The sequence below is a fragment of the Sus scrofa genome, chromosome 15 (assembly GCF_000003025.6).
Source record: "Sus scrofa isolate TJ Tabasco breed Duroc chromosome 15, Sscrofa11.1, whole genome shotgun sequence".
Taxonomy (NCBI): Eukaryota; Metazoa; Chordata; class Mammalia; order Artiodactyla; family Suidae; genus Sus; species Sus scrofa.
The window spans coordinates 80,224,915-80,248,973 of NC_010457.5; the positions used below are offsets into that span (position 1 = coordinate 80,224,915).

General features: G+C 38.3%; 1 protein-coding gene across 1 annotated transcript in view; it reads right to left on the minus strand.

Moving 5' to 3' along the window:
- The window catches only part of OLA1 (Obg like ATPase 1), a 172,209-nt gene that overhangs the window by 143,347 nt on the left and 4,803 nt on the right, over positions 1–24,059 (minus strand). Inside the window, 1 exon segment of the mRNA XM_021076152.1 lies at positions 1,654–1,797. Within this exon segment, the coding sequence (XP_020931811.1) occupies positions 1,654–1,797 (144 nt within the window).

Consider the following 24,059-nt stretch of genomic DNA (forward strand, 5'->3'; position numbering starts at 1 on the left):
CAATTCAAAGATACAATCTGAGCTATAACCAGTGATTGTGACAGATCACCAGGTGAGTAACACTGATATGAATAAACACATGAATGAATAAATGAAAACAAGAAAGCTCTTTTTACAGTAGAATGCCAACTAATAAATGAAGAAGAGATGGTGGAATTACAAAACCATTATGTGACAATCATCACAGTAATAATTCATCAAAAAATTGGGAGTTCCCATTGTGGCGAAGCGGAAATGAATCCGACTAGGAACCATAATGATGCGGGTTTGATCCCTGGCCTTGCTCAGCGGGTGGGGGATCCGGCATTGCCATGAGCTGTGGTGTAGGGCGGTAGCTATAGCTCCGATTCAACCCTTAGCCTGGGAACTTCCATATGCCCCAGGTCCGGCACTAAAAAGTAAAAAAAAAAAAAAAATCAACAGACTCTGGAGTTCCCACTGTGGTGCATCAGATTTAGGACTCCAAATTGTTTCTGTGGTGGCGCAGGTTCAATTCCTGGCCTGGCACAATGGGTTAAAGAACTGGCACTGCTGCAGCTGCAGCATAGGTTGCAACTGTGGCTTGGATTCAGTCCCTGGCCTGGGAACTTCTATATGCCACAGATGAGGCCCTTAAATAAATAAATAAATAAATAAATAAATAAATAAATCTTGGGCTTAATCTTGCTTATGAGGCAACTTGAGAAAAAATATTGAATTTTAAAAGTCTTGAGGAAGAACAAATTTGACAAAATCTGGACAAGTCAAGTCAGAGGCACCTGCTTAGTCATCTAAGTGTCAGTGTCATGGAGGTGGTTAGATGTATGCATGGAGTTCAACAGAGTTCAGGGCTGGAGACAAAAACTTGGGACTGATGAGCACATTCAAAATAGTGAAAAACTAAAAGCAAGCTAAATTCTCAATAATATGAAAATAGCTAATAAATAGTGTATACTCATATAATATAGTATTAAACATAATTATTATATTAGAAATTATTTAAATCTTATTTTTTCAATCTAGAAAATATTAATAATACCCCAAGTTTTAAAATATCCTATTTCTATAAGTTTATGTGCACAGATTCAGGGAAAAGTATGGAAGGACCTACCACCAAAGCATCTATATTTACTACACTAAGGTAGAAGGATAAGTGATCTTCACTCTTTATGCTTTTCAACATAGTCTTAACATCCTACAATAAACCTGTATTATCTTAGTTTTCCTAATTAGAGATAAAATACATGTTTTTTAATAAAAACTTCAAATAACAGAGAGAAATACAAGAAATAAAGGAAAAAAATGACCTAAAAATTTCATTACCCGGAGATAACCATCAATCAGTTGGTGATTTTTAGCTCATATATTTTCCTGTGAATATACACCTACCTGTATTAATTTTACTTGAATGGAATCACATAATACAAACTAATTCCTATCTCTACTTCATACTCTTCAGAAAAAAACAACTGCAATGTTAACAATAGAGACATACCCTTCCTCATCCTTCTCCATGCTCCACATCACTTTTATAATTACCCAAAACAATAATGCTACATTAATTATGGGGGGAAAAAACAACCCTTCTACATGAGTTTAAATATACCACTTGTATATTTTTATTCAGTCTATATAGAGCCACCAAATGAACAATGGCATAAAGACTTTTCTTACCTTGCTGGTTTGTGGTACTGGCAAAGAAAGTCAAACCTTTCATCTGGCACAGGTACTCTGCTCTCATTAGGATCAATAGTGCAGAATGGGAAGTTTTCTGCTGAAGCTTGACTATTGGTTAATACATTGAAAAAGGTAGATTTCCTAAAATGAATTAAAATAATTTCGATCAATTCTTAGGCTAACACAGAGAAAAATTTATCTCACTCTAATTCCAATGCTCAAATAAAATCCATGAGGATTATAAAACCAATCTGGGAAGAGGGAGATACACATTTTTATAACAAAAATGAGTGAAATTTACAACAATGCAGCTCATGATTTACAATTAGGTTATGTTCCTATCAGTCTACTTGGAACTTGAAAAGAATTTCCCCCAAATAATTTTTGCTATAGATGATAGCTAGTCTCATACTATAATCACGAAACCTATTTTGTACCTGGTTGTATCAGTATTATTTCACCTACATCTAGTATAATCTTCTCTGGCATAATGTAGAGAGGTAAGTGTTTAGTTGGGTCAATTACTTTCCAAGCATTCTGAATTGGGAAACAGATGCACATTTCCTAGTAGGAAATGGCAGTTTTAGCTCAGTCTCCTTTCTAATTGTCAGTGCATAAGGGTTACTGGTAAGTCTATTACTGTGAATTATATGTGATGAAAGTCAAAATGTGAATTTTTTTCCAAGTGTAACTTTAATCAAGAAAAAAGCATTAATAATGAATAAATTGTTCACTAATTTTCTAATTATCTGATTCATAACTGCTCATACCCATTCAGAAAATGTCAACTCATATTACTATTCTCTCTTTTCCACTTTTTTAGGTAGAAATGTTTACTAGATGATATCTAACCCAATATACATCAAAAGTTTATACTTGCTACAGTTAGCTCATCTGACTGAAATTTGGAACCAAAGAACCAGTGTTTCTGTTTTTGTTTTTTCTTTTTCTTTTTTTCTTTTTTCTTTTTAATTCTGAAACTCTTTCAAGAGAGTAATAAACAAAAGGCAGCATGGGAGGCTTACCTAAATACTACTGGTGGGAAGTATGGTTTGGCAACAATAAATTAACTTCTACCTGCCCATAGGTCTTTAAGATATTGCTCTTATATCACATTTAGACTAAACATTTCAAATTAAAGTAGAAAAGTTTCTGAAAATAACCCCTTATATCATTACTGCTTACTTAGAGCACCACTGGTCAAATCAGTAGCTTTCAAATGCCTGCCTATGTAGCAGACTCAGCTGAGAGTGTAAAGGAATGCACTTCCAGGCCTCTCTTCAGAGATGGTATAGGCCCCAGTATTTTAACTCAGCTAACAACTCATTAAATAATATTGACTGTTGTAGAATTTATACTGGTAACCTCTAAGAGAGTGGTAACAATCCCAGAACTCTAGGGATGGTAATGAAGAGAAAATCACTAGTCCCTATAGAGCTAACTTTTCATTTCAATTCTGTTTAGACGAATGTCACCATACTTATTTTAAAATTATCTGTGTATTTATAAAGTTATAGTCTATCTATTTACAGAAAAATCCTGAAGATTAATGCTATTTTAAAAATTAACATATACAATAAGGCAGATAATTTCTTAAAAGAGAACTCACATTCAGACTATAATCTTTAAATACCATATCCATTAAAAATAATGAGGAGTTCTTGGAGAAATGGGAAGCTCCGGGACTGAGACCAGAAATATACAAGATGAACTGCAAACAAATTTTCCCCAAGGGAAAACAAGAAACCTATTAAAGCTCATAGAGTCCGATCAAAAGCACTCTGGAGCCAATCTGAATAGGCCCAAGGGCCCACGATGGGTCATTTTGAGCATCTGTAAAAACAACTATAATGGATTGTAACAAATCAAATTAACTTCTTATCTATGAGTTGCTAAAAATCCTCAACAAAATAACTCCTCCACCCCCCAAAAAACCCTCTCTGGCCACCTTTTAATGATGCTAGGTGACTGACTGTTTTAATGACTGTTAAGTAAAACATTCAATGTGTCTTTCCTATACATACTGCACTTTTAGAGTAACAAAGAGTTGATGAAGAGATCATTTTATAAACATAGTCCAGTCAATAAATGAGAAGAAAATTAAAAGCTCAGAATACCACCATTTTATAACCACTAAGGAGTTAATGGATTTGAGTTATTAACACCAATTACAGTTAATTGCAAAAAAAATTTTTTTAAATAGAATTTAACAGAAGTATGTCCACCATCTTTCAAGTATTTCTGACATAAAAATTATCTGGCACTTGGAGTTCCCGTCGTGGCTCAGTGGTTAACAAACCCAATCAGTTGGTATCCATGAGGATGCAGATGTGATCCCTGGCCTTGATCAGTAGGTTAAGGATCCGGGGTTGCCATGAGCTGTGGTGTAGGTTGCAGACGTGGCTGGAATCTGGTGTTGCTGTGGCTGTGGCCAATTCAACCCTTGGCCTGGGAACCTCCCTATGCCATGGGTGCAGCCCTAAAAAGACAAAAAGACAAAAAATAAATAAATAAATAAATAAATAAATAAATATCTGATATTTAACTGATCAAGTCTTTAGATATTACTACCACTGCCACTTAACAGGAAATACAGAGGACAGGAGAACATATTAAATGATACCACATGATGGAATTAACAAAATTCAGACTTTGGAAAAACAAGTCAGCTGGGGAAGAAAAAATTCTCCTTCTGGGTGAGATACAAAAGCTAAAAACAGACTAGAACTCTCACTCGGAACTGGAAAAGTCATATAAATGCAGAATACAGATAGTATCTGCTTAAAGGGGCTAAGAACCTGGAAATGGGACAGCTGCCCATTCTAGGCAAGGTAAGGCGGCCAAGATCCAGGCTTTACACTTGTAGAAAGCTGACGCTGGAGTGCAGAGAATTCAGCAATGCATTAGAAGACTTGGAGGATGGACCTCGAGAACACAACCAGTTTTCCCCTCAGGATATTTCTCCCAAGAGGGAGAACTACAAAAGTGTGCTGAAGTAAAAATCTGGAGAAAAATACTCACCAGACCTTGTCCTCTCCCCACAAAAAAATAAAAAGTGATACTCAGGTTGCCAAAAAAATCCATGAGTCCTTCCTTATTTGTCTAAACTGTAACTAAAATATTGTATTCCTGCATTGAAAATATTACAAAATAATGGCATGATAAAAATATTTCAAGAAAAATTTAAATATATTAATCAATCCACTTATGAAACACTTGTGCCTTTCTTGGGGGACAAAAAAAGTACAGGTGTGTTTTCGTATACTGTAGATAAAAAACTGCTCGTTGCTCTTAGCAGTCACACTAACTGTAATATAAGAAGGCCACAGGGAGTTTACAGAGTTATTTTTAAATTTATTATTATTACTTAAAACATATTATACAGTAAAAATATAGCAAAAGAAAGTCTCCCTATCTTTTAGGCCACAATAATTCTTTTTTTTTTTTTTTTTGTCTTTTTTTTTTTTTAGGGCCGCACCCACAGCATATGGAGGTTCCCAGGCTAGGCGTCTAATAGGAGCTGTTGCCACCGGCCTGTGCCAGAGCCACAGCAATGCCAGATCCGAGCCCCATCTGCAACCTATACCACAGCTCAAGGCAACACCAGATCCTTAACCCGCAGAGTGAGGCCAGGGATCAAACCCACAACCTCATGGTTCCTAGTCGGATTTGTGTCTACTGTGCCACAATGTTAACTCCTAGGCCAAAAAAATTCCTAACATGCAGTCAAAATAAAGTTGGAAGAGATAGCTCCATTTTCACAGATCATCTCATCTTGGATAGGATTTTAAACGTCATAAAGTCCAAATCATCTGTAACTTCTATTAGCTTTTTGTAGGTACAAAAAAGTAAAAAGGAAGAAGGAAAAAGAAAATTTTCTAAGATCATTAGTATAAGCTTAGTGGCAAGACATTCTGATCTACTCAAATCTATTAAAGAAAAGCCTTGCAAAAGCAAAGTATTTTAAAGTTTTGGCTTAAGCCCCAAAGACTCAAAACTGTAGGAATCTTCCTTATGTAACAAGAGGTTTACATAAATATTATTTCCGCAATGATAGCATTAAAAAAAAAAAAATGGTTAGACTTAATGCATCCCCCCTCCATTTAAGACCCAAATAACTGGAGTTCCCCGTCATGGCGCAGTGGTTAACGAATCCGACTAGGAACCATGAGGTTGAGGGTTCGGTCCCTGGACTTGCTCAGTGGGTTAAGGATCCGGCGCTGCTGTGAGCTGTGGTGTGGGTCGCAGACGCAGCTCGGATGCCGTGTTGCTGGGGCTCTGGCGTAGGCCAGTGGCTACAGCTCCGGTTAGACCCCTAGCCTGGGAACCTCCATATGCCGTGGGAGCAGCCCTAGAAAAGGCAAAAAGACAAAAAATAAATAAATAAATGTACTAAATAACTAAGTAACTAAATGTAATAAATAAATAATAACTAAATATAGAGGAAAAGACAAACCTTCCTTATAGAAGAAGTCCAAATAATAAATATACAAGGAATAGGGGAAGTAGAAAATCACCATTAGAACACCATACTAATAACTGCTGCATGTAAAATCCACTAAAGAGTGATAAAGTTTAGTTGGGGAAACTTTAAGAAGAAACAGAATGTTTAAATAGCCTCAAAATATCTTTCCCCCACAATATTAACTAATTACTGTAGTGGTTTTAACAAATGTCCACAAATTCTTTAATACACATTTCTTCAAAAGAGGGAGCTTAATTCCCCGCCCACTGAACATGAGTTGGACTCAGTAACCTGCTTCTAATGAACAGACTATCTAAAAGGAAAAGGATAATTTCATAGTGGTGAAATCGGGCAGACACCACTTTAACCAAGTCATCAAGGTTAATATCATCAGTGATAAATCATGTTGCTATCATACAGCCCTCCACATGATGCAATGAGAAAGATGCTTCACCTCCATGGTGTTCTTCCCAAAAGTCCACAGCACGATTCTGGATATTAAAACATATTATAAAACTAAAGTGATCAGTGTGGAACTGGCATAAAGACAGACATAGAGACCAGTGGAATAGAACAGAGAGCCCAGAAATAAATTTTCCCATATATGGTCAAATGATCTTTGACAAGGGTATAGAAGCCACACAATGGAGAAAAAACAGTCTCTTCAATAGATGATGCTAAGAAAACTGGAAAGCCACGTGCAAAAGAATGAAGTAAGATCCTTACCTTACGCCATATACAAAAATTCAAAATGTATTAAAATCCTAATGGGAGGGCCTAAGAGTATAAAACTCATAGAAGGAAATGCAGGGGAAAAGCTTTGTGACATTGAATTAGGCAATTATTTCTGAGATATGACACCAAAAGGACAGGCGACAAAAGCAAAATTAGAAAAATAAGACTACATCAAACTTTAAAACCTCAGCACATCAAAAGAAATAATCCCACTCTTGGGCATCTATCCGGACAAAGCTCTACTTAAAAGAGACACATGCACCCGCATGTTCATTGCAGCACTATTCACAATAGCCAGGACATGGAAACAACCCAAATGTCCATCGACAGATGACTGGATTCGGAAGATGTGGTATATATACACAATGGAATACTACTCAGCCATAAAAAAGGATGACATCATGCCATTTGTAGCAACATGGATGGAACCAGAGAATCTCATACTGAGTGAAATGAGCCAGAAAGATAAAGACAAATACCATATGATATCACTTATAACTGGAATCTAATATCCAGCACAAATGAACATCTCCTCAGAAAAGAAAATCATGGACTTGGAGAAGAGACTTGTGGTTGCCTGATGGGAGGGGGAGGGAGTGGGAGGGATCGGGAGCTTGGGCTTATCAGACACAACCTAGAATAGATTTACAAGGAGATCCTGCTGAATAGCACTGAGAACTATGCTAGATACTCATGTCGCAACAGAAGAAAGGGTGGGGGAAAAAACTGTAACTGCAATGTATACATCTAAGGATAACCTGACCCCCTTGCTGTACAGTGGGAAAATTAAAATAAATAAATAAATAAATAATTTAAAAAAAAAAAGAAATAATCAAGAGAGTGAAAGGCAACCTATGGAATGGGAAAAAATAAGTGCAAATCACACATCTGATAAAGAGTTAATACGAAGACTATTTAAAGAACTCTTGCAATTCAACAACAACCACAAAAGTAACCTTAAAAAGTAACATTAATAAATGACCAAAGACGATAAACAAGTGACCAAGAAACACATGAAAAGATGCTCAACATCACTAATCATTAGGAAAATGCAAATCAAAACCACAAAAAAAAAAAAAAAGGAAAAAGAAGCGGGAGTTCCCGTTGTGGCTCAGCAGGTTAAGAATCCAACTAGTATCCATGAGAATGCAGGTTTGACCCCTGGCATCACTTGGTGGGTTAAGGAGCCAGCATTGCCATGAGCTGTCACGTAGGTTGCAGACGTAGCTCAGATTCCATATTGCTGTGGAAAAATTGGTTAAACCCAAATAAAGTCTATAGTTAACAGTAAATAAATAAATAAATAAATAAGCAAAAAAAAAAAAATCTGCAATTATATGGTGATAAGCAAGAGTGACCAGAATTCTGGGGAGAAAAAATGAAAATTAAAAGCTTTAGGGGGACAGAGCAAGATGACAGAGGAGTAAGAGGTCGCGCTCACCTTCTCCCACAAACACATCAAAAAAACACATCTACATATAAAATGTCTCACACAGAACATCAACTGAATGCTGACAGAAGAACTTAAACGTCCAAAAACGGCAAGAAACTCTTGACATGACTGGGTAGAACAAAAGAAAAAAAGAGAGAGAGAGAAAAGGAATCAGGACGGGACTAGCATTCCCGAGAGGGAGCTGTAAAGGAGAAAAGGAACCCACATCCTGCGAAGCCATCTAACTGACAGAAAGTTTAGCCCAGGCCGAGCAACCTCGAAGTCGCCAAGAAAAGTGCAGCAGCTGGACTGAGGACAGCAAAGCAGAGTGAGAGCTGCACAGATCATCTGGCCCACCAGCCCAGACACCACAGCCTGAGACACCTGGGGAGGGGCTGGGCTGAGACTTAGGCTCTCGAGGTCAGTCCCGGAGAGAGACTGGGGTTGGTGCTGTGGGGACAGCCTGAGGGACTAAGCAGCAGTGCTCCACGGGCAGGGGAGGAGAATGCCATGGCAGAGGGAACGAGGCAGAAGGTCCAGACCCACAGGAGAGGAAAGGAGCTACTGCTGGATAGGGTGAGAGGAGAGGGGCAGACCGCCATAGGTAACTCCCTGCACCAGAGCATGCATATGCCTGAGGGCTCTCAGAGGGCGGGGGGGTGGGCTCTGGTGCAGGCTACGGGTGGCAAGAAGCCTCTTGCTCATTTAGGGGAGACTGGGCGCTTCTTGTGCAGGCTACCAGTGGCCAGGCACCTCTTGTGTGGGCTAAGGGCACCAGGGGGCTAAGTGCAACGTGGTGCCTCTTGCACGATCTACAGGTGGCAGGGACAGACTGCAGTGGTCAGTCTGAGAGAGGCCAGAGGGAGGCATGGCTTGCCACCACTGGGAGCCTGTGAGTGGGCTCTACTTGCAACCCCAGTCACCTCAGGGGTTGGCAAAAAAGAAAAAAAGAGGGCACCACAACCAAGCACCATACACTGTTGCTCTCATTACCCTGGGAACACACCCGCCCTCCAGCTGCCACTGCCAAATGCTCTGGGTGGCGCCCAGACACTTGGTCGCTGTCCCTTCCCAAGACCCTACAACTAGGAGCAGCTGGTGCAGCACCTCCTGCCTGGGCTAAGTGGGACAGGGTGCTTCTTGCATGGTCTGCAGGCGGTAGGGGCAAACTGCCACAGTTATCCCTGATTCCAGAGGTGGGCATGGCCCACCGCCACTGGGGATTCTTGAACAAAAACCACTTCCAGCCCCAACCACCTCAGAGGGCACCACAGAGAAGGACACTGTGACAGAACACCACCTGTTGTTGCTCTCCTCCCCTAGGAGCACACCCGCCCTGCTGCTAACACTGCCAAACACTCTGAGAGTGCCCAGATGCTTAATCACTGTCCCTTCCCAGGAACCTGAGATTAGGAGCAGCCTCCTGTGGGGGCTAAGCAGAACGAGGTGCTTCTGGTATGGTCTACAGGAAGCAAGAGCAAACCACTGCAGTTATCTCTGGATCCAGAGGTGGGAGTGGCTTGCCACCACTAGAGATCCGTGAACAGACACCACTTGTAGCCCCATTCACCTCCAAGGCACCACAGAGGAGGGCACTGTGACCGAACACCACCTGTTGGTGCTCTTGCACCCCTGGGAACACACCCGCCCTGCTGCTGCCACTGCCAAACGCTCCAGGCAGTACCCACACGCCTGATCTCTGTAATTTCTCAGGATCCTGCAACTAGGAGCAGCCTGTATAGCACCTCCTATGTGGGCTAAGTGAGATGGGTTGCTTTATGCATGGTCTACAGGTGGCAGGGGCAAACCACCAGTTATCACTGACTCTAGAGACAGTCATGGCCCACTCCCACTAGGGGTCCCAGAAAAGGCACCACCTGAAGTTCCAATCACCTCAAAGGAGGGCAGTGCAATCAAACACAAGCTGTTGTTGCTCTCACTCCTCTGAGAACTCATGCACCCTGCTGCTGCTACTGCCAAATGCTCTGGTCACCTTATAGATCTGCCTAGAGCTCACTACCACTCCACAGGGCCCTGCAACTAGGAGTAGCCTATGCCACCTTCCTGCAGGTCCTTGTTGCTGTTGAGAGCCCAATGACCAGGCACTGACTGCTGCCCCTACTCACTGCCTCCTTCTCCCTGAAAACACACTGAGCATCCTGGGGATAACAGCCTGCTCACACAGAAGAAAGAGACAGCAAATATTCAAACTCTCACACCAAAAATAAATAGTAACACCCCCAAAAAAATACAAAGGGGTAATTCTTGCATAGAAGTAGCCTTACAAGACTACAGTTTGGCTTCCCCAAACTCACAGAAAAAGAAAAACACAAGCAAGATGAAGAAGCTCAGAAACCATTCCCGGTTAAAGCAACAGGAGAGTTCACCTAAAGCAGTCAACAAACAGACCCCTGCAGTCTGACAGACATTGAGTTCAAAAGGGAGATACTGAAAATACTGAAGGAATAAAGAGAGGATAGGAACAGTAATGCAGATTCCTTTGGAAAGGAACTAGAAAATATAAGGACGAGTCAAGAAAAACTAGAAAATTCATTTGCAGAGATACAAACGGAGCTAAAGGCCATAAAGACCATAATGAATAACACTGAGGAACAAATTAGTGATGTGGAAGATAGAATAACGGAAATCACCCAATCAGGACAGCAGACAGAAAACCAAATGAGAAAACATGAAAGCAATATAAGAGACCTATGGGATAATATAAAGCAGGCCAATCTACACATAATAGGAATTCCAGTAGGAGAAGAAAAAGAAAAAGGGGATTGAAAATATATTTGAAGAAATTATGGCTGAAAACTTTCCAAATCTAAAGGATAGTGATATCAAGATACAGGAAGCAAAGAGGGCCCCAAACAAGTTGAACCCAAACAGGGCCACACCAAGACATGTTATAATAAAAATGGCAAAAGTTAAAGATAAAGAGAGGATTCTAAAGGCAGCAAGAGAAAAGCAAAGCGTTAATTATAAGGGAACCCCCATAAGGCTATCAGCTGATTTCTCTACAGAAACACTACAAGCCACGAGGGAGTGGCAAGATATATTTAAAGTGCTGAAAGGAAAAAATCTGCAACCTAGAATACTCTATCCAGCAAGAATATCATTTAAAATAGAAGGGGCAATAAAGAATTTCTTCAACAAACAAAAGCTAAACTAATACAGCAATACTAAACCCATTCTAAAAGAAATGCTGACAGGGCTTCTCTAAATTAAAAGAAAAAAAAAAGAAGAAGAATTAGGATGGAGGAAACCATAACTGGAAAGTAGTCACTTAAACAAGCCAGCATACAGATCTAAACATGAAGATGCTAAAAAAAAAAAAAAAAAAAGACATCGAAATCATACAATGTGGGGAAGGAAAGTAAGAAAATATAGATTGTTTTTTAATTTTAATGATGTGTTTGAGCCTATATGACTATCAGGCTAAAGCAAGCAGATATAGGAAGAGGTTAACATACTTAAAAAACAGGGCAACCACAAATCACAACTGAACATTACATTCACAAAAACTGAAAAGAAAAGTACTCAAGCATAAAATCAATGGAAACCATCCAATCAAAAAAACAAAAGTAGAAAAGAGAAACATAGAATCAACTGGAAAACAAGGTTTAAAATGGCAATAAATACATATCTATCAATAATCACCTTAAATGTCAATGGACTAAATGCTCCAATCAAAAGACACAGAATGGCAGACTGGATAAAACAAAAACCTTCAATATCTTGTCTACGAGAAACTCACCTTTGGGCAAAGGAAACATATAGATTTAAAGTGAGGGGATGGGAAAAGATATTTCATGCCAATGCACAAGACAGGAAAGCAGGAGTTGCCATACTGATATCAGACAAAATAGACTTTAAAACGAAGGCCACAAAGAAAGACAATGAAGGACACTATTTAATGGTTAAAGGATCCATTCAAGAAGAGGATATTACAATGGTCAATATATATATGCCCCTAATATAGGAGCATGCAGATACCTACAACAAATACTAACAGACATAAAAGGAGAAATTGATGGGAATACAATCATAGTAGGAGACTTTAACACCCCATTCACATCAATGGACAGATCCTCTAGACAGAAAATCAGTAAGGCAACAAAGATCCTAAATGACACAATAGAAAAGTTAGACTTAATAGACATTTTCAGAACATTTCATTCAAAAAAATCAGAATATACTTTCTTCTCAAGTGCACATGGAACATTCTCAAGAACTGATCACATATATGGGGTGCAAAGCTAAACTCAATAAATTTAAGAGTATAGAAATTATTTCAAGTATCTTCTCTGACCACAATGGCATGAAACAAGAAATCAACCACAGGAAAAAAAATGAGAAAAAACCTACTACATGGAGACTAAACAACATGCTACTAAAAAACCAATGGGTCAATGAAGAAATCAAGAAGGAAATTAAAAAATACCTCAAGACAAATGATAATGAAGAAACAACCACTCAAAATCTATGGGATGCCACAAAAGCAGTGCTAAGAGGGAAATTCATAGCAATACAGGCCTTCCTCAAAAAAGAAGAAAAATCTCAAATCAACAACTTAACCCACCACATAAAAGAACAAACAAAACATATAAAGTCAGCAGAAGGAAGTCATAAAGATCAAAGAGGAAATCAATTAAATAGAGATTAAAAAAATAATAGAAAAAAATCAATAAAACCAAGAGCTGGTTCTTTGAAAAGGTAAATAAAATTGACAAACCTCTGGCCACACTCACCAAGAAGAGGAGAGAAAAAACCCAAATAGACAAAATAAGAAATGAAAAAAGAGAAGTCACAACAGATATTACAGAAATACAAAAAAAAAAAAAAAGACAGATTAATATGAACAATTGTACGCTAACAAATTTGACAACCTAGAAGAAATGGACAACCTTCTAGAAACTTACAGCCTGCCAAAACTGAACCAAGAAGAAACAGATCAACTGAACAGACCGATCACTAGCAGTGAAATTGAATATGCCATAAAAACACTCCCTACAAATAAAAGTCCAGGACCAGATGGCTTCACAGGTGAATTCTACCAAACATACAAAGAGGAATTTATACCCATCCTCCTTAAACTTTTTCAAAAGGTTGAAGAAAAAGGAACACTCCCAAGGATATTCTATGACGCCACCATCACACTAATACCAAAACCAGACAAAGATACCACCAAAAATAAAACTATAGGCCAATATCTTTGATGAACATAGATACAAAAATTCTCAACAAAATTTTAGCAAACCAAATCCAACAACATATAAAAAAGATCATACACTACAACCAAGAGGGATCATTTCCAGGTTCACAAGGATGGTTCAACATATGCAAATCAGTCAACATCGTACACCACATTAACAAAAGAAAAGTCAAAAACCACATAATCATCTCAATGGATGCAGAAAAAGCATTTGACAAAGTCCAAAATCCATTCATGATAAAAACTCTTACCAAAGTGGGAATAGAGGGAACACACTTTAACATAATAAAAGCCACTTATTTATGACAAATCCACAGCAAAAACAACACTCAATGGAGAAAAGCTGAAGGCCTTCCCACTAAAATCTGGAACAAGACAAGGATGCCCACTCTCACCACTGTTATTCAACATAGTATTGGAAGTCCTAGCCACAGCAAACAAACAAAAGAAATAAAAGGTATCCAAACTAGAAAAAGAAGAGGTAAAATTGTCACTCTATACAGATGACATGATACTACATATAGAAAACCCTAAGGATTCAACCCACAAAATACTTGAACAACAAATTCAGCAAGTAGCAGGATACATTAACATTCAGAAATCAGTCACATTTCCTGTATACTAACAACAAAATACTAGAAAAGGAATACGAAAATATAATGCCTTTTAAAATTGTACCCCAAAAAATCAAATACCTGGGGACAAACTGATCAAGGAGGTAAAAGACTTATATGCTGAGAACTATAAAACATTAATCAAGGAAATTAAAGAGGATTCAAAGAAATGGAAAGATATTCCATGCTCCTGGGTTAGAAAAATTAATATCATAAAAATGGCCATACTACCCAAAGCAATCTACAGATTCAATGCAATCCCTATCAAATTACCCATGACATTTTTCACAGAACTAGAACAAACAACCCAAAAATTTATATGGCACCTCAAAAGACCCAGACTTGCCAAAGCAATTCTGAGGAACAAAACCAAGCAGGAGGCATAACTCTCCCAGACTTCAGGCAATATTACAAAGCCACAGTCATCAAGACTGGTACTGGTACCAAAACAGACATACAGACCAATAGAGCAGAATAGAGAATCCAGAAATAATCCGAGACACCTACAGTCAATTAATCTTCGACAAAGGGAGCGAGTATATAAAAATGGGAAAAAGACAGTCTTTTCAACAAGTGGTACTGGGAAAATTGGACAGCCTCGTGTAAATCAATCAAATTGGAACACACCCTCATGCCATGTACAAAAATAAACTCAAAATGGCTTAAAGACTTAAATGGAAGATAAGACACCATCATCAAACTCTTGGAAGAGAACATAGGCAAAACATTCTCTGACATCAACCTTACAAATGTTTTCTCAGGTCAGTCTCCCAAAGCAACAGAAATAAAAGCAAAAATAAACCAATGGGACCTAATCAAACTGACGGGCTTTTGCATAGCCAAGGAAACCATTAAAAAAAAAAAAAGATAATTTACAGAATGGGAGAAAAGAGTTTCAAATGATGCAACTGACAAGGGCTTAATCACTAACATATACAAACAACTCATACAACTCAACAGCAAAAAAGCCAACAACCCAATGGAAAAATGGGCAAAAGACCTGAATAGACATTTCTCCAAGGAAGATATACAGGTGGCCAACAAGCACATGAAAAAATGCTTAACATCACTGATTATTAGCTAAAGAAATACAAAGCAAAACTACCATGAGATACCACCTCACACCAGTCAGAATGGCCATCATTAAGAAGTCCACAAATAACAAATGCTGGAGAGGGTATGGAGAAAAGGGAACCCTCCTGCACTGTTGGTGGGAATGTAAACTGTTATGAGCACTATGGAAAACAGTATGGAGATACCTTAGAAAACTATACATAGAACTACCATATGACCCAGCAATCCCACTCTTGGGCATATATCTGGACAAAACTTTCCTTAAAAAAGACACAAGCACCCATATGTTCACTGCAGCACTAATTACAGTAGCCAAGGCATGGAAACAACCCAAATGTCCATCAACAGATGATTGGATTAAGAAGATGTGGTATATATACAGTGGAATACTACTCAGCCATAAAAAAGAACAAAATAATGCCATTTACGGCAACATGGATGGAACTAGAGACTCTCATAGTGAGTGAAGTCATTAAGAGAAAGACAAATACCATATGATATCACTTATATATGGAGTCTAATATACGGCACAAATGAACCTTTCCACAGAAAAAAAAATCATGGTCTTGAAGAACAGACTTGTGGTTGCCAAGGGGGAGGTATGGGATGGACTGGGAATTTGGGGTTAAGAGATGCAAACTCTGGAATGGATAATCAAAGAGATCCTGCTGTATAGCACTGGGAACTATATCTAGTCACTTGTGATGGAGCATGATGGAGGATAATGTAAGGAAAAGAATGTATACATGCATGTGTGGTTGGGTCACCTTGCTATAAAGTAGAAAACTGACAGAACACTGTAAATCAGCTATGATAGAAAAAATAAAAATCATTTTAAAAATAAATAAATAAAATGTCCAAAAAATGTAAAGGGTAAATATGAAGACAATGAGGAGTAAAAGGAAAACAGTGAAAACTATCCAGACAGAACTACCATATAAAAAATATCTGAAATAAAACAACATTGAAACCAACACCCTGGGTGTGATTACCTGCAGATTAGACACTGCAGAAAAGATCAGTGAACATTTAGACAGAACAATAAAAACTATCAAATGAAGCAAACCTCGACAGACCCCAAGCTAAAATGGCATAGGAAAATCATACCAAGGTATATGAAAATCAAATTTCTGAAAGTCAGAAGTAAGAGACAGTTTTAAAGACACACAGAAATACTACTCAGCCAATGGCACAGTGGAAACGAATCCAACTAGGAACCATGAGGTTGCGGGTTCAATCCCTGGCCTCGCTCAGTGGGTTAAGAATCTGGTGTTGCTGTGAGCTGCGGTGTAGGTCACAGACTTGGCTCGGATCCAGCGTTGCTGTGGCTGTGGCCTAGGTCAGCAGCTGTAGCTCCAATTTGCCCCCCTAGCCTGGGAACCTCCATATGGCACAGGTGCAGCCCTAAAAAGACAAAAGGAAAAAAAAGATAGAGAAAACAAACTAGCGGTTATCAGTAAGCACAGGGAAGGGGATGGGGCAGGATAGGAGTAGGGGAGTAAGAGGTATAAACTACTATATGTAAAATAAATAAGCTACAAGGATATATTATACAACATAGGTAATATAGCCAGTATTTTATAACAATTATAAATGAAGTATTATCAATAAAAATTTTGCACCACTATGTTGCACACCTTATAAACTAATATAATACTGTAAATCAACTATACCTCAATAAAATTTTTAAGTAAATAAACATTGGTAAGAATGTGATACATACATACATTGCTGGTGGGAACATAGACTGACATACTAGCTTTGGAAAACAGTTTTGCAGTTTCTCAAACAGTTAAATATGCAATCACATACAACCCAGAAACTCCACTCCTAAGTATACCCCCAAGAGAGATGAAAACATGTCAACACAAAACTGTTTATTTCAAAGGGGAGCAGAGAAGTACAAATAAGCCTGGAACATAATGTGGAATAAGAAAGTAGAAAATACTCAAAAAATAGAGGACACTTCAAAAGGAATATGGGAGTTCCCATCATGGCTCAGTGGTTAACGAATCCGACTAGGAACCATGAGGTTGAGGGTTCGATCCCTGGCCTTGCTCAGTGGGTTAAGGATCTGGCATTGCCGTGAGCTGCGGTGTAGTCGCAGACGCGGCTTGGATCCCGCATTGCTGTGGCTCTGGCGTAGGCCGGCGGCTACAGCTCTGATTAGACCCCTAGCCTGGGAACCTCCATAAGCTGTGGGTGCGGCCCTAGAAAAGACATAAAGACCAAAAAAAAAAAAAAAAAAAAGTCAAAGACATGAAAGACAAAGAGAATGTGAGAAACTGTTCCACTAGTACAGGAAACTAAGGAGACAGAACAATTAAATGCAACATACAAGTAATTCTGGATTAGATTCTGGACCAAAAAATAGACATTAATGAGACAACTAATAAAGCAATGCTAATTTCCTGATTTTTATAACTATACTATTTAATACTTGGGGAATGTAAGCAGATATCATTTAGTAATTTTTTTAAACTAGCTTAGTGTTAAATTTTTTAATTGTGAAACTACTTCAAAACTACTTCAAAAACATTTTTGTTGTTTTTTTCTTTAGGGCCACACCTGTGGCACCTGGAAGGTCCCAGGCTAGGCATCCAATCAGAGCTGCAGCCGCCAGCTTACACCACAGCCACAGTAACATAGGATAGGAGCCGCATCTGCGACCTACACCACAGCTCACCACAATGAGGGATCCTTATCCCACTGAGCAAGGCTGGGGATTGAACTCATGTCATCATGGATGCTGGTTGGTGGGCTAGGACTGGAACTCCTCAAAAACATTTTTTATTGAAGTTCCCTAGTGGTGCAGTAAATTAATGACCCAGCATTGTCACAGCTGAGGCTTGGTTCAATACCTGGTCCCAGAACTTCCACATCCCACTAGTGCAGCCAAAAAAAAACTTTATTTAATTTTAAGCAAAAAAAAAAAAAAAATCACACAGACTGGGAGGAAGTAGGTTCTACTACAGATCCAACAAGGTACCCCCATCTGGAATAAAAAACACCTAATCATTAATAAGAAAAAAACAATGCTTCACAAAAGATGTCCAGTAAGCATGTTAAAAGATGGTCAAATCAGTAGCTATCAGATATATGCAAAACAATAATGAGATACTATAGACTAGTATAGCCAAAATGAAAAAGATCAATAACTCCAAGTGCTAGTGACGATGCAGAGCAATTAGAACTCTGTTACAATACCAGCACTATAAACGAGAATAACCACTTTGGAAAATTGTGTGGTAGTATCTACCTAAAGCTATTTAATTCCTAGGATGGGGAGATCAGGGGATAAAGGTTGGTGGGGTGAGTGTATCCAATCACCCAAGAGAAATGAGTTCTTTGATCTACCCACCAAAAGACATGTCCATCAAAGTTCAAAATTGCTCTATTTATAAAAACACCCAAAAAAAAGGAAACAACCCAAATGCCCATCAACCACAAAATGGGTAAACATATTTTCTCAGACATAATGTTGACTTATGAAAGATATAGAGTGTGTAATGTGTGATTCCATATGGATCAGGCAAACTAATCAATATAGTGACAGAAACTGGAATGTTTATCCTAGGAAGGACAATACTGAAAGGGGAAGGGATACAAGGAAGTCTTTGGTGTCACTGGATTTGTTCCAGATATGCATGTGAGTACTTGTTACATGGGTAAATTAAAATGTAAAAATGCATTATGTACATTTAGATTTTTTACATTTTACTGTATATGTTATACCTCAATTTAAAAAAAAGAAAAGAAAATTGGGACAAGATGGCAGAGTAGAAGAACTTAAGCTCACCCTCTCTCACAAAAACACCAAAATTACAACCAACCACTGAAAAACCATCAAAGAAATAGACTGGAAACTACCAAAAAAGATATCCTACACCTAAAGACAAAGAAGAAGCCACATGGAGATGGTAGAAAGGGTGCTTTCTCAATATAAACAAAACAGAAAGCCACTGGGGCAAAACAAAAAAAAGAATCACTATAGATAATGCCCTAACAGAAAGTCCACTTAAGCCTCTGGAATAATTCAAGTAAGAAATGAGCGGAAATGAAGATGTGTGAAGAAAACAGATCAGAGAGATATTTAGGCACCAGGTTTGCTGCCCTACTGGAAAATACAGCTGAGAGAAGGGATGCACTGATAAATCTCTCAAGTATTTGGGTAGAAAATAATATTATTATGCAAGGTAGGGAATGCAAGAGGAAATGAGCTCTGTTTTAGATGTGCTGAATGGAGACATTTAACTGGAGATTTTCAGGCAGTTAGATATATGAATCTGGAACTCAGATGCAACCTAAACAGGACATATAAATTTAGAAAAGAGAAGCCAATCAAGAGAGGGTGAGACTGCCCAGGGAGACAGAATAAAAGAGAAGACTGCTACGGACATAAACCTAATATTAGAGAGCAAACACAGGAAGTGAAACAAGCATAAAACACTGAAGGAAGAGTAAGAGAGGTGGGCAGTTACCAAGAGTGCCAAATAGGGCAGAGAGGTTAAGTAAGTTAAGAACAAAAAAATGAGTAGCAATTTTGGCAATGAGATCACTACTGCCTTTTGCTACTGTTTTTGTCAAAAGTAAACATTTTTTAAAAGGCCTTAAATGACCTAAAAAAAGTTAAAATACACAATTTGCACCACCCTGTACCTTTATTACACATCAATTTCAAACTAGTTCATGTAAGCAATCTGCAAAAAACAAATTATTAACAGTCATAAGTGGAAGATATTGTTAAGAATTTAAAACTATAAAAGGGGAGTTCCCATTGTGGCGCAGTGGTTAACAAATCCGACTAGGAACCATGAGGTTGGGGTTCGATCCCTGGCCTTGCTCAATGGGTTAAGGATCCGGCATTGCCATGAGCTGTAGTGAAGGTCGCAGATGCGGCTCGGATCCAGCGTTGCTGTGGCTCTGGGAACCTAGCCTGGGAACCTCCATATGCTGCGGGAGTGGCCCTAGAAAAGGCAAAAAGACCCAAAAAAAAAAAAAAAAAAAAAAAGCTATAAAAGGAAAACATCTTCTATCCTAGGGATAAAATAAACATAATTGTTTATTGCTTCTTATATATAATGTATATATAATAAACATTATTCTGTATAAAGTCAGTGGTTTTTCTATACATGAAATTTTTTATAATCAAATACTGAAAAAAATCTGGCCAGCATGAAAAATAAATATATTTATGTATTTAAAAAGTCAGTTATTGGAGTTCCCTTATGGCATAGTGGGTTAAGGATCCAGAATTTCACTGCAGTAGCTCAGGTTGCTGCCATCACACTGGTTCAATCTCTAGCCCAGGAACTTCTACATGCCTCAAACGAAGCCAAAAAAAGCCAGTTATTTATTGAGCACCTAGAGAATAATATTCCTCCAGTGAGTTTCTTGAGGCAATCAACAAAGGAGCTTTTTTCAGTAAGAACAACAAGCTAAAAAACAGGAAGAATTCTCCAGAGAACAAATGGATGTTATACAAACTACACTAGGAAAACAGTGGAATGCAGTGGGTTAAAGATGGGTACACATTCTTTGCCAACCCTCCCATCAAGAGGCTGAATCTATTTCCCTTCCCTCCTTAGTCTCTAGGCTGGTGTTGGGACTTGCCTTGACCAAAAGAATTAGGTAGACGAAGACGTATTGAACCACTACCACATTTTCACTCTCTTGAGAGCCAGCCACCATATTATAAAAAAACCTGGGCTGGAAACCACTTCGAGAGAAAGAAGCCAACTAAAGGAAGACAGAAATGCCCTAGACTTCCAGTGGACCTGATGAGGCCCCAGCCTTGGGGGTATGGCTAGCTTGGACGGTCCAATCCTGACTAACCACCAGATGAATGCAGCGACATGAAGGATCCCAAGTGAGATCAATGGTAGACTCACCCAACTAACCTACAGAATCATAAGAAACAATAAATAGTTATTATTTTAAACCACAAACTATTGGAATGATTTAATATGCAACAATAGATATAACTAAAACATTTCCTACAATGTTTTCCTCAACGGTAATAGTATATAACTTCTAAAGACTCTGTGGTTAGTCTCTGGCAAATTGGGAAAAGGCAAAATACAGGAACAACCAAAAAACATTTCCAGAAGCATCAACTAAGCAACATAAATACTCCCCTGGGGCAGTTGCTGAGTGTTGGAACAGAGTATATAGCTGTCCCCCCATATCCATTCTCTTCTTCTTTCAGAGTAACAGAATTTTTAACTGAACATATGACTATCAAAATAAAGACTACATTTCCTAGCCTTCCTTGCAAATAAGTTCTCATGACTAAATCTGGACAAAGGAATATTACCAGGAGTACAGTGTGGCAGTTTATAGGAAAAAAAAAAAAAAAATCCCTGGTAGACTGCAGGTCAAGTTATTTGGCCCTTTAGCCCTTCAGATAACCAGCTGTCTGGAATTTACAATACTTTGGACCATGAGAATGAAAGGCTACTCCCTTGAGATTGCCAGGGCATGAGGTGAAAGGAGCTGGAGTTTCTAAGACTTCATAAAGCAAAGTTAATGTGCCAATCTGTAACTGAAAAATTTATACTTTTACATAAAAAAAGAAACTTCTGTTTAAGTCAAAGTTATTTGGGGTTTTCTGATACCCTCAACTGAACCTAATCGCATCTCATGCAATGGTAGCAAAAAGAAGCACTGTTCCATGACACAATAAAGAAGACTAGAATATCAAAACATAGTTTCTTTGAGCAAAGCAACCCAATAGTGCAAAGACAGTCTTTTCAACAAATGGTACTGGAACAACTGGACATCCATATGCCAAAAAAAAAAAAATCTAGATAGAGACGTTACATCCTTCACGAAAATTAACTCAAATGGATCACAACTTAAATGTAAAATGCAAAATTATAGAACTCCTAAAAGACAGACAGGAAAAAAACCTAGATGACCTGGGGTATGGCAATGACTTTTTAGATACGACACCAAAGGAATGATTCATGAAAGAAATAATAGAAAACGTAGAGTTCATTCAAATGAAAAACCTCTGCTCTATGAAAGACAACATCAAGAGAATGAGAAGACAAGCCACAGACTGGGAGAAAATATCTGCAAAAGATACATCTGATAAAGAACCATTACCAAAATATACAAAGAACTCTTAAAACTCAACAATAAGAAAAATGGGCCAAAGACCTTAACACGTATCTCACCTCAGAAGATATACAGATGTCAAATAAGATTCTTCACATTATACGTCATCAGGGACATGCAAATTAAAACAATACTGAAATACTGCTACACACCTATTAGAATGGCCAAAATCCAGAACACTGACAACATCAAACACTGGCAAGGATATGGAGCAACAGGAATTCCCATTCACTGCTGGTGGAAATATAAAACAGTACAGCCACTTCAGAAGCTTCTTATAAAACTAAACATACTCTTAACATACAATCCAGCAGTCAGGCTCCTTGGTATTTACCCAAATGAGTTGAAAATTTACGTCCACACAAAAACCTGCACATGAATGTTTATAGCAAACAGTTTTATTCCTAACTGCCAAAACTTGGAAGCAACCACATTACCTTTCAGTCAGTAAATGGATAAATAATGGCACTTCCAGATAATGAAATGCTATTCAGCACTAAAAAGAAATGAGCAATAGCCAGGGAAAGACACGGAGGAAACTTAAATGCACATTACCAAGTAAAAGAAGTAAATCTGAAAAGGCTACATACTGTACCATATGACATTTTGAAAAAGACCAAAGTATGGAGACAGTAAAAAGATTAGTGTTGAGGAGATATATGAACAGGCACAGCAAAGAGGATTTTTATTTTTTTATTCATTTCTTCTTAATTTATTTTTTTTGCCACTGTACAGCAAGGGGATCAAGTTATGCTTACATGTATACATTTTTTTTTCCCCACCCTTGTTCTGTTGCAACATGAGTATCTAGACATAGTTCTCAATGCTACTCAGCAGGATCTCCTTGTAAGTCTATTCTAAGTTGTGCCTGATAAGCCCAGGCTCCCAATCCCTCCCACTCCCTCCCTCTCCCATCAGGCAGCCACAAGTCTATTTTCCAAGTCCATGATTTTCTTTTCTGTGGAGATGTTCATTTGTGCTGGATATTAGATTCCAGTTATAAGTGATATCATATGGTATTTGTCTTTTGTCTTTCTGGCTCATTTCACTCAGTATGAAATTCTCTAGTTCCATCCATGTTGCTGCAAATGGCATTATGTCATTCTTTTCTACAGCTGAGTAGTATTCCATTGTGTATATATACCACATCTTCCGAATCCAATCATCTGTTGATGGACAGTTGGGTTGTTTCCATGTCCTGGCTATTGTGAATAGTGCTGCAATGAACATGCGGGTGCATGTGTCCAAAGAGGATTTTTAGAGCAGTGAAGCAACTCTGTATGATATACTGTATTGGTGGACAAAGGTCTTTATACATTTGTCTAAATCCATAGATGTAAGACACTAAGAGGGTACCCTAAGGTAAACTATTGGTGTTGGGTGATCATGATGGGAGGGAAAAATATATAGGAAATCTCTGCACTTTCCCCTCAAATCTGCTGTGAACCTAAAACTTCTCTAAAAAGAATTTTTTTTTTTTGTCTTTTTAGAGCCACACCAGAGGCATATGAAGGTTCCCAGGCTAGAAGATGAATCAGAGCTGTAGCCCCTGGCCTATGCCACAGACACAGCAACACGGAATCCAAGCCATTTTGGATGAGCCTCGTTTCCACTGAGCCATGACGGGAACTCCTAAAAAAAATGTTTTTTTAAGTAGTTTCCTGTTGATATGAATGGCATGAATAAGTCTCAAAATCAATATGCTGAGTGAAAGAAACCAAACAAAAGAGTACAAACTGTATT